We start from the raw sequence: 12402 nt of genomic DNA, 5'->3' as shown, positions 1-12402 counted from the left end.
GGAAAATGGCCAGCAACAGCCACCCCAGCTCGTAGGGCTCGTTTCTCTGATGATTCGTTGTTCTCCTGATTTTGCGTTGGAAATCAGCAATGCAAGGTCCGAGAACACCAGCGGGCGGAACTCATATCACCTCTCATAACTTTTTTACTTTTTGGAATTTTCAGAAACTTTTTTGCGAATTTGTGCTCTACACACGGGAATTCATACGATTTTGATTTCTTTCTCTCCGTGTAATGGGCGGCAACGCCCGGTTTTGCAATCGTTGCAAGATTCCTTAAAGTGTTGGGGAATGAGTTAAGAAAAAAAACGATTTTGTTAAATTTCTTCCAACCAGTTAAATTTTTAGCAGATTATTTTCAACATATGTAGTTCTGATAAAGTTCTGCATGTTATTGACAAAAATTGCATTCATTATTTCCGGAAATTGATAATAAAGAATTTACAAACATTTAAAATTATGTCATTTTCGCCAATTGGCAGCCTCTATTACAAGGCATACTGGAAATCGTGATTCTTTGTCCCCGTGGAAACAGCACACACGAAACTTTACATGATCTCTCCCAACCTGTGAAAAACTGGTTTCTAAAAACAACCCAAAAGAACGACACTTGTGCCTAAATACTGTTTATTTCCTCGCTTGAAGCCGGCTCAATGACCTTTATTAAATAACATTTAAATTAACGCCAATTACCAATAAATTACATCCGTGGAGACGGACTTCATTATAAATATTATTAACACTCAACAAGTGGAAAGCACCAAGGACTGAACGATGAAATGGAGTGGAGGTACGGCTTAATGGGAAATATCCGTATAGTGGGGAAAACTGAGAGAGGTAGAAATGGTTCATACGAGTTAATACATACTTAAACGCACACATATCTAAAGAAAGAAAGATAGATAGATAGCTAAACACACAAGTACACACACACACGTGCATATGCCACATTAGAAAGGAATGATGCTAGCTTCCACTGACATTTCACACTGCACATGTGCAACCGGATATCAATTCCCGCCACCACCTTGAACTATTTTGATTAGTATTGACAATGAAATCACTTTTCAAAACAATAATTTTATTTCAACAGAAATCATAATTTACTGGCGGAAAAGTACTCATATTTATCCAGTACATTGTAGTAAATATTATACGTGTGTGCGTGCGTGCAGAAACAACATATACGATCAGCATCACTGACTTGTGATTTATACTAGGTATTTTTCTCAAATGTTTTTCTCATCATTCAATCGTTTCTTTCTTTTCTTTCTCCTTTCGTTCCTATAAATTTTGTTGAATATGACGAATTAGGGCATAAGTTTGAAGATATGGGGACATGTATAAAAACATGATGGTTTACTTAAAATAGTGAAATGCAATCGAAACATTGTTTACTGCGGACGTAACAAACATAGAAAGTCCATAATTTCTCGTGACTTTTTACACCTGACGAATAATGTTCTTTTTTCTTAGTCCTGTGTTTAATTACTCCTAAGTCGCCTAAATTGAGAGGGGTCCCTTTTCCTGTAGTACTTGTACATCAACAACGGTAGTATTGGGGTGTGATTGTAAAAAAATTACTGTATCTTATTTGCCTGTAGTCTGTGATTTATATAATTTTAATAACCTGTTTTAAAATTGAAATATCGACGTAAATGTTACAGTTTATCACTATAGAAACGTAGTAAATTTTCCACTGTTGAATCTACATTTAAGTATCCCACCCCATATCTTATACTGTTTCTCTATTATTTCAGAAATATCTGATGACATTGGCATGAAAGTAATTCTAACTTCAGATGTATCATTGATATTTATCATCTTTTAAAAAGTAAAGGAAGGTGTTACACAGAATGGATATATTCCCGTTTCTATAAATTTGTGATGGAATTGGTGTGAAATATTTCTTATTGTGATCTGAGATCATTTGCAAAATTCTTCTGTTTCCTTGTCTGTTCAAGAGTTGATGGTTTTCTTGTTAAACATGGACATATTTTCACAGGAGTTTACAGTATCATCAGACATCAACAAAGATCAAGTTTTATGGAAATTTAGCAATAGATATAATTGCTAAGAAAATACAATAAAAAGAAACGAAGTTGTCAAAGAGGAATAATTATGGAAAATGAATTCTGTGGGAAACCAATTCAAATTAAAACAGAGACTGAAAGCATTGAGATGCTGAAAGAGATAGAAGAAATATATTCCTGCGATATCTGTAAAAAATTATTCACTCATAAAAGTCACCTAACTGATCACAAACGTATTCATACAGGAGAAAAACCATATCACTGTGATATCTGTGGTAAATCATTCTCTCTAAAATGTATCCTAACTAAACACAGAAATATCCATTCAAGACAGACAGCATACCACTGTAATATCTGTGGCACATCATTCACTCAAAAATGTCACCTAACTGGGCACAAACGTATCCGTACAGGAGAGACACCATATCATTGTGACATATGTGGTAAAACATTTTCTACACATGATACCTTAAATACACACAAATGTATTTATACAGGAAAGAAACCATATGATTGTGATATCTGTGGTAAAACATTCTCTACAAGCGGTACATTAAGTACTCACAAACGTATTCATACAGGAGAGAAACCATATCATTGTGATATCTGTGGTAAATCATTCACTGAAAGTGGTACTTTAAATACTCACAAACGCATTCACACAGGAGAGAAATCATACCACTGTAGTATCTGTGGTAAATCATTCTCTTACAGACGTTCCCTAACATATCACAGAAATATCCATACAGGAGAGAGACCATATCATTGTGAGATTTGTGGTAAATCTTTCCCGGATAGGAGTAAACTAAAGAGACACATATATGTTCATACAGGAGAAAAACCCCATTGCTGTAATATCTGTGGTAAATCGTTCAGTCAAAATGATGACTTAAATAAACACATACGGATTCATACAGGTGAAAAACCATATCACTGTGATATCTGTGGTAAATCTTGCTCTCAAAGTAGTGACTTAATTAAACATAAGCGTGTTCATACAGGGGAGAAACCATTTCACTGTGACATCTGTGGTAAATCTTTCTCTGGAAGTAGTGCCTTGCATATACATCGGCGTATTCATACAGGAGAGACACCATATCACTGTGATATCTGTGGTAAATCATTTTCTGATGGTAGTACCTTAATTCACCATAAACGAGTTCATACAGGAGAAAAACCGTTTCACTGTGATATCTGTGGTAAATCTTTCTCTAAAAGTAGTGATTTAACTAAACATAAGCGTATTCATACAGGAGAAAAACCATATCACTGTGATATCTGTGGTAAATGTTGCTCTAGAAGTAGTACCTTACTTATACATATGCGTATCCATACAGGAGAAAAGCCATATCAGTGTGATATCTGTGGTCAGTCATTCTCCAGGAATACAAGCTTAAATCTACACAAACGTACTCATACAAGTGAAAAACCATATCACTGTGTTCTCTGTGGAAAATCATTCTCTCAAAGAAGTAACTTGTCTAATCATAAGTATGTTCATAAAGCAGAGAAGCTGTTTCTCTGTGATATTTGTGGTGAATCATTCTCTAGAAATTTCCAGTTAACTAGACACAAACATCTTCATACACAGGAGTGACCATATCAGAGAGATATTTTTTAGCTACTCCGTCTCTGGGTCACACCTCTAAGTTGTTAGTCTTGAAATTTTATTCATTAAGGGACATTATACAAATATAACGATGGTTATTGTTTTACTGCCAAAAGAAAACAAATATTTCAGCAATATTATCATACAGATTATTTGGATAGAGAGGCAAGAAATAATTTATGCAAGCAAGAGTGATAGTTGCAATATGTAATAGCAATATTTCTGTGAAGAAGGAATTGTGGGATAGTGAAGAAAAAGGGAGGGCAGGCAGATATATGTTTATATATATTCATCACCGTTAACGTGAGTGACAAGATCTACCTCAATGCCATAGCAACTGAGGTAGGCAGGTGCAGCCCACCCCAACCTTTGGGCTGGCTGATACCCATTCTTTGCTATCATGAGGCTTTTTTGCAGCTGGATTTTCTACGGGGAGCATGCCCTTGCTTACTCCCAACCTCAGTTTCTAGACATGAGTGGTCCCGAGACCAAGGCCTTTACCACGATTTTTAAGAAATGTGGTGGAAAACTAGCTTAGGAAGGCAGGGATGCTGCTCCCTGAGACCCCTTTCTAGCCCCCCCCCTACCATTTCAAACAATATATTATTGTTTGAAATTTGGATACATGACCAGCAATTTTGAGGGGAGAGTTACGTCAATTACATTGACCAGCCCAGCAAGTAAACTCAGAAGAAAAATTACTTAGCATTTTATCTATCGCAGTCATGCTTCTGCTATCTTGCTGCCATTATCTTTATATATTATAATATCTGTATTTGATATCCTATTTATCATCTGGTTATAAATACAAAAAATAATAATAATGAAAATAAAATAAGTTTTTCACATGATGACAGCCGAAAAGCATGCTCTTCAGAATTTTTGTTTTTAAAGTGTGTTACATATGTATGTATGTGTGTGTGTGTGTGTATTATACACATCAATAAATGTATGTGTCCATAATTAATTCTATCATTAGATCCTCTGCTTAATATCCACTAAGGATGATCAGCTCCTGCTTGGATCTACACACGCTCAACATTCCTACAGAAATACTCCAAAGAATTTAACTGAAATAAACAAAACACATACAAACAAACAAACACACAGGCACTTAAGTGACTTTCCTCTTCTCCCCCCCCCCAAAAAAAAACACTACACATATAGTATCACTGCACACATTCAAACCCCCACAAGAATACTAACCATACATTTGTACAAAATACTAAACCATACATTTCTACAAAACTTGTTACTTTACAACTCTCCAGAGACAGTTTGATGCCAAGGAGCATAACTCTTAACCTATCCTTTAGATCATTGTGTTGTCTTTTTTTCACAGCAACCACAAACTGGTCCTCTAACAATAGAGGACAGCATATTTCTTTCCATAACTACCAACTCTGCAGAGCAAAGGGTTACATAAGCAGACTGTTACCTAACATCCTGTTGATGCCCTAGTGTGAAACCAATTTGTAAGAGGGTTTGTAAAAGATATATAATACTGTACACTTACTTACCCCTACATACACACACACACAATACCTATACAAATGCTCCAAAGATTTTAACCAAATAAACAAAAAACATACTGATGCCTTTGGCTGCCCTCACCCTACCCCCAAAAACGCTACATATAGTACCACTGTGCACATTCCAATTATACAAGAACAGCAGCCCTAAAGCATACACACTTTTCCAGAAAAACTTGGTACCCGTGCTGGTGGCATGTAAAAAGCACTGTTCAAATATTGGGTCTAATGGAGACAATGACAAGTGACCAAGACCTTTAGCAATATACTGTGCTTGAGAAGACCTGTCAAACCATGGGAAATCGTTGTTGTGGCCGAAGCTGATACTGCATAACAAGCACCCATGCGTCCACTACAGGAAGGGCATCTAGCCATAAAAACCAGGCCAAATCAGATTAAAACCTGGTACAGCTTACCAGTTTTCAGTCGAACCATCCAACCCATGCCAGCATGGAAAATGGACGTTAATTGATGATGATGATGATATATATATGTGTGTGTGTATCTGTGTTTGTCTTCCACCACCTCTTGGCAACTAGTGTTGGTGTATTTACATTCCTAATACCTAGCAGTTCAATTAAAGAGACTGACAGAATAAGTATCAGGCTTTAAAAAATAAATTGTTGATTTTTTTCAGTCACTTCTTTTAGGCATTGTCCTAGCATGGCTGCAACTAACAACATCAACAAGTAAAACATGTGGAAAAAAAAAACGAAAAGCAATGGTGGGCACCCACACATACATACTGACACATCACAATTGTTTTCAAAATTTCAAATTCCATTTTGTAGCTATATCAGTGATATGTATTAGTATATCTATGTGTGTGGTCACCAATTTTTTTCAAATGAAGTTTCAATAGGTATATACCTTTGGAAAGGTATATGTAGAAAATTTCATTAAAGAATGGAAGTTATGAGGAAACAAATTGACACACTTGTGTAACATGGCAACACACATACTGTAACATAATTACATACATATATATATGTGGACACATGTAACGATAAGATATGTTTCTTACATAGAGGTTGCCAAATGTAATGGACGATTGTGGAGTTCTCACATCAGGGTTACCAATCATATACAAATGAGAAGTTACCTGATGTAGAAATAGTGATTCTTGTTCTGCATCAAGGTCACTATATGTAGATGGTCAAAAGTAGGATGAGACAGCGTAATAACAATATTGAAGAGAAAAAAAAAGGACCCCCTTCGGTCATGAATGACCATAGGATTGCACCTAGAAAGTTACCCTCTGAGGCACAAGTTCGGGCAAGGCTGTTTATGGAAGACCAGCAGTCGCTCATGCATACCGGCCTCCCTTCTCCATGCCATTGATGGGAAAGGCAAAGGTCAATACAGCTTGGCACCAGTGATGACACAACTCATCAAGCTGAAGGTTGTGGAAATTTCCTTATCTTTGTCGCACCTTTCTTGGTGCCCCAGGCAACTGCCCGGGTTGCCAGTATCTTGAGCCGGCCCTGTGTGTGTGTGTGTGTATCTATCTATATATATATAATCTATCTATTTATATATATATATATTCTATGTTTTGTAGAATGATACATTAAGTAACTTTATTTAAGAGTAACACCAAATTAGTTGAATCAATATATTGTGACATAAATTTATATATATATATATATAGATACAAACACAAGAAGAGAGGGTGCTGAAAAGTTCCTGGCTTTAAGGGTGTCATGAAAGGCCTGGTTGGAGGCCCAACCTTCTGAGTCCTTTTACAGGACTTAGAAAAACTGAAGGACTACTGCAATAAGTGTGTGAATCTGAAAGAGGAATATGTTCAATAAAGTCATAATTACCTGATCCTCCTGTATTTTCATTTAGCCAAAGCTGAGAACTTTTCAACATCCCCTCGGCTGTGTGTGTGTGTATAGCTGTGTGGTAAGAAGCTTGCTTCCCGACCTCATGGTTCCAGGTTCAGTCCCACTGCATGGCATCTCGAGCAAATATCTTCTGCTATAGCTTCGCGCCAACCAAAGCCTTGTCAGTTGATTTGGTAGACAAAAACTGAAAGAAGCCTGTCGTATATATATATATATATTTGTGTATGTGTTGTCCCCCACCATTGCTTGACAACCGATGTTGGTGTGTTTACGTCCCTGTAACTTAGAGGTTCGACAAAAAAAATTCCTGGGATCGATTTGTTTGACTAAAACACTTTAAGGCGGTGCTCCAGCATGGCTGCAGTCAACTGCAAAAAAAAATAAAACAGTTAAAGTATATATATACATATATACCTACACGCGCACATACACTCAAGCACGCATCTACAATGTTCTCCATTAGCATGGGAAGAGGCTACCTTCCATTGATATTTTGCAAAGCGCCTGTGCAACCGGATATCAATTCCCGCGACCATAATATTCTGACAATGCATTCTTGTCTGCATATTAACGAGGTGATTTTTCTTAATTTTCTCTTCATTCACTCGTTTTTCTTTTCACTTTTTGTCATACAATTAAAAAAAACCTAAATCGGATGTTGTTTTTTTTCTCCTGTAATACACATTCCTTTACAAGAAATGATGGAATAATGTGTAAAATTTAGGAGAAATAACGGATTTTGTATGCCAGCAACGATGTTCTGCTCTGACATAACTAACTTCAGGTTTAACAATAATCGTCCGTCCTTCCTGGACAGAAAGTCCCTTGTCCACTATTATATTGTTTAATGTATTTAATCTGATTGCGTTACTCTAGTTTGTAATTCATAGATCTCACATCAGAACATTCGATACAATTTTATTGTCAGTTTAAATGTCAACATATTTAAATGTTCAGTGGAGTTTCGGATCAGGACATCCACATAAGTTGGATTTTGTTTTCATGAAGATTTTTTTTCACCACGGGCTTCATAATAATGGTGGGGGTGCTTTTTTGAAAGAATTGTTTCGAAAATTGGCATTCCTAAACAAGTATGTACCCCCGCCCCGACTTTTCCCCATAAGTGGATACATTTTAACGAAATCTGTCACCTAAACTTCGTTTCCACAAGTATTTACTTCTCACCCACATGGTTCTGGATTGAGTTCCACTACATGGTAAGTGTCTCCGACCTTCACCTCCACAGCTTCCCGACCAGTGTTGGTTTGTTTGTCTCCGTACCTAAGCTGGTTGGCAAAAGTGAATGATACAATAAATATCAAGCTTTAATAAGATAAGTACTGGGGTACATTTGTTCGACTAAAGGGCGCTACCCCTGCATGGTCATTCCTATGACTGCAACAAGTAAACCAACACATACGAGCATAATTTGAAAACAAAATATCAGAGATGAATTGGTTGAATGGCTGTTTTTGATAAGATATGAGCGTTAGGAACAAACCTGTGATCCTTGCTGTTTCTAGCATGCGAAATGGTGCATACAGAATGGGTTACGTCTGTGTTTGTTCGAAAAGAGAGAGATAAAGTCAGCGATGAAAATAATGGAAGAAATATGTATTCCAAATGGGCGGAGGTGGAGAATACGCATGTCACCCGTTTTCGGCATAACCCTCTAACCAGGTGTGCGTATTCCTTACCTTTGCCTTCAATTAGTATTAACATACCCTTTTTTTTTCTGTTACGAGGATAGGAGTCCGGTGGTGGTGGTGGTGGTGGTGGGGGACACTTCTGTTAGCATGTCTAAATATTTATGATTCCACCCCCACCTATCCACTTCGAACCGATTCCAGCTCCCTTTTTTTTTTTTTTGTCCTATGCACTTTTTATGATGGGAAAAGCCTTTTCAGTAAAAAAAAAAAAAAAAAAAAAATTTGGAAATATTTTCAGACGAAAAGGTGTGATTTAAGGGAGATTTAGCTATTGTTTCTTGCACATCTCACGACCACCTTTCTCTTTTTTTTTTCTTTTTTTTTCACTCTGACATGTATTGATGTTCTTCAATATTTTTTTTGTCTTTTTGGGGTCAGTAAGTGTTATTTGCTTCTATCCAGAAATTAAAGGAATTGATAACTATTCCCTTCAAACTTTGCTTTTCTGATCTGGGCATCAATGTTTTGAAACTGATCTATTATCCATTATATTTCAGACAGATTCAGTGTTGAATTACTGAAGCAGAAATGTTGTCATAGCAAATATTCTACTCAGTACCACAGATTTGCTTGTCGGTTACTTAACCTTCACCAGCTGAACATGTCCCTTAGGGATCATGAGAAGTAGTGGGGAGCATAACAGCCGTGTGTTGAGAGGGATTCTTTTGGATTTAAATAAATGCAACAAAAGCAAAGTTTGAAGGAAATATTTGCCTTTTTTCATACTTTCTGTCTGTGATGTATAGACCTCACACGAGATTAATGTGATTTTAATAAAAAATTTAAGCTGGTCATATCTGTCCAGAATATTCTATCTACTTTATGATCAAACTGGCCAAATCTGACCCCTCACACTTACTCTACAATATCATTCTTAAAATATACTACCAAATCATCTGAATCTTGAAGCGATAAGATTATACATAATTAATTCAAAACAATGCTAATAAATAAGTATTATGTTTAACAGAATAATCCGAATGCTTAAGGGTTGTTCAAATGTTGTTGTAAATGTTTATATTTCCAGTTTATTAATATAAAAATGTAATAAATTTTACATTGTTGAATCTACCTATAAGTATCCTCTTATGTCGTATACCATTTCTCTATCATTTCAGAGTTATCAGCTGACATTGGCATACAAGTGTTTCTTACTTTAGACGTCTTGTTGACATTTATAATGTTAAAAATAAAGTAAGTTGTTACATGGAATGAATACAGTCCTGCTTCTATAAATCTGTGAAGGAATAGATGAGATCACTAGCAAAGTTCCTCTACTTCACTGCCTCAAATATGTTTGCAAGTAGCTTGTGTTCTACTTAAAGTTGGACATAATTAGAAAAGAGTTTACAGTATCTTCAGGCATCAACAGAAATTACATGTGATGGGAATATAGCTGTAAAGAAAATACAAGAACAAGTGTCAGGGAAGAATAATTATGGAAAGTGAATTCTGGGAGGAACCAATTCAAATCAAAACAGAATCTGACAGCGCTGGTTTTCCAGATGAGATGCAGAAAGAGAGAGAAGAAACATCATCTTCCAGTGATGTCAATGAAAAGTTATTCTCTCATAAACATAACCTAACTGATCACAAACTCATTCATACCAGAGAGAAATCATATCATTGTGATGTCTGTGGTAAATCCTTTTCAACAAGTAGTTCCTTAAATACTCACATACGTATTCATACGAGAGAGACACCATATCACTGCGATACCTGTGGTAAATCCTTTTCAACAAGTAGTTCCTTAAATACTCACAAACATATTCATACGGGAGAGACACCATATCACTGCGATACCTGTGGTAAATCCTTTTCAACAAGTAGTTCCTTAAATACTCACATACGTATTCATACGAGAGAGACACCATATCACTGCGATACCTGTGGTAAATCCTTTTCAACAAGTAGTTCCTTAAATACTCACATACGTATTCATACGGGAGAGACACCATATCACTGCGATACCTGTGGTAAATTCTTTTCTACAAGTAGTTCCTTAAATGCTCACAAACATATTCATACAGGTGAGAAACCATATCACTGTGATATCTGTGGTAAATCATTCTCTGGAAATAGTAACTTAAATACTCACAGACTTGTTCATACGGGAGAGAAACCATTTCACTGTGGTATCTGTGGTAAGTCGTTCTCTAGAAATAGTACCTTATATAAACACAAATTTATTCATACTGGAGAGAAACCATATCACTGTGATATCTGTGGTAAATTCTTTTCTACAGCTAGTTCCTTAATTACTCATAAACATATTCATTCAGGAGAGAAGTCATATCATTGTGATATCTGTGGTAAATCTTTCTCTACAAATGGTAACTTGAATAGTCACAAACGTATTCATACAGGTGAGAAACCATATCACTGTGATATCTGTGGTAAATCATTCTCTGAAAATAGTGCTTTATATAAACACAAATTTATTCATACAGGAGAGAAACCGTACCACTGTGACATCTGTGGTAAATCATTCTCTGGAAATAGTAACTTAAATACTCACAAACGTATTCATACAGGAGAGAGACCATATCATTGTCATATCTGTGGTAAATCCTTTTCTGCAAGTAGTTCCTTAAATGCTCACAGACTTATTCATACAGGTGAGAAACCATATCGCTGTGATATTTGTGGTAAATCATTCTCTGGAAATAGTACCTTATATAAACACAAATTTATTCATACAGGAAGGAAACCATTCCACTGTGATGTCTGTGGTAAATCATTCTCTGAAAATTGTATATTAAATACTCACAAACGTATTCATACAGGAGAGAGACCATACCATTGTGATATCTGTGGAAAATCATTTTCTAAAAGTAGTAACTTAAATAGTCACAAACGTATTCATACTGGAGAGAAACCATATCATTGTGGTATCTGTGGTAAATCATTTTCTAAAAGTAATAACTTAAATAGCCATACACGTATTCATACTGGTGAGAAACCATATCGTTGTGAGATCTGTGGTAAATCATTCCCAGTTCCATGTAAACTAAGGGCACACAAATATAATATTCATACAAGAGAAAAATCAAAGTGATGTAATACTTGTGACAAATCATTCTGTCAAAATGTTCGCTTAAACAAACACATACAGATTCCTATGGGAGAAAAACCATCCTTTAAGGGATGTTTGCATTCCAGTTCTCCAGTGTTCAGTGAAAACTAAATACATTAGTTTTGCATTGATGGATATGGCTATTTAAATTATTTATGAATGAGAAAAGGAAGAGTCTATCAAGGGTCGACCAATATGTTAGAATGTAACTCCTTTCTGGTAAATCTTCCCCTGACAAAATACCCTATTAACCAGTTTCAATTTGAAAATTTTAAATTTATTAAATTTCTCTAATTGAATTAATTGGCTATGGAAATGGCTGTAGGGATAAGAATTTCATATTATATTGATTTGAATATCTTTGAATAAACTGATGTCTATATGTCAATTTCTCCATTTTCTTCTTTTTCTCATTCATATAGACATATATATGTGTGTGAGTGTGTATACTTGATTATAAAAGCTGCAAAATATTCACAGAAATGTTACTCAGAGTATTCATTAAAACTGTCTGCCGAACGGGAATGTGAAACTCTGAGTAATATTTTGAAGCTTTTATATCAAAACATATTACTCTACCCTTGGTATCTGAGTA

General features: G+C 35.7%; 3 protein-coding genes across 4 annotated transcripts in view; 2 read left to right on the top strand and 1 right to left on the bottom strand.

The window, feature by feature from the left end:
* LOC106882020 (serine/arginine repetitive matrix protein 5) overlaps window positions 1-8746 on the bottom strand; it is a 16758-nt gene extending 8012 nt beyond the window's left edge. The window contains exon 1 of one of the 2 annotated variants that reach the window (XM_014932580.2): window positions 8524-8746. The gene's annotated coding sequence lies outside the window, so the exon portion shown is untranslated. Of the gene's footprint in view, window positions 1-6998; window positions 7302-8523 lie in introns of those variants that run through there. The other variant, XM_014932578.2, reaches the window with a different exon arrangement.
* Window positions 788-6689, top strand: LOC128250474 (zinc finger protein 665-like). The gene is made up of 2 exons (XM_052975598.1): window positions 788-1218; window positions 1759-6689. Exon 2 carries the CDS (start codon window positions 2120-2122, stop codon window positions 3626-3628), a length of 1509 nt encoding a protein of 502 aa, XP_052831558.1. The 5' UTR covers window positions 788-1218; window positions 1759-2119; the 3' UTR covers window positions 3629-6689.
* Window positions 7387-12195, top strand: LOC106882004 (zinc finger protein 665). The gene is made up of 2 exons (XM_052975597.1): window positions 7387-7597; window positions 9850-12195. The coding sequence occupies exon 2, from the start codon at window positions 10170-10172 to the stop codon at window positions 11787-11789; it is 1620 nt and encodes a 539-aa protein (XP_052831557.1). The 5' UTR covers window positions 7387-7597; window positions 9850-10169; the 3' UTR covers window positions 11790-12195.
* Window positions 12196-12402: the final 207 nt, after the last annotated feature.

This window comes from Octopus bimaculoides, chromosome 21 (assembly GCF_001194135.2).
Source record: "Octopus bimaculoides isolate UCB-OBI-ISO-001 chromosome 21, ASM119413v2, whole genome shotgun sequence".
Lineage (NCBI taxonomy): Eukaryota > Metazoa > Mollusca > Cephalopoda > Octopoda > Octopodidae > Octopus > Octopus bimaculoides.
The sequence above is the reverse complement of the archived record's forward strand: the minus strand, read 5'-3'. Positions and strand labels throughout refer to the sequence as shown.

Bases quoted from the DNA above. Each gene is read 5' to 3' on its own strand.
- LOC128250474 (XM_052975598.1), top strand. From the start codon at position 2,120: ATGGAAAATGAATTCTGTGGGAAACCAATTCAAATTAAAACAGAGACT.
- LOC106882004 (XM_052975597.1), top strand. From the start codon at position 10,170: ATGGAAAGTGAATTCTGGGAGGAACCAATTCAAATCAAAACAGAATCT.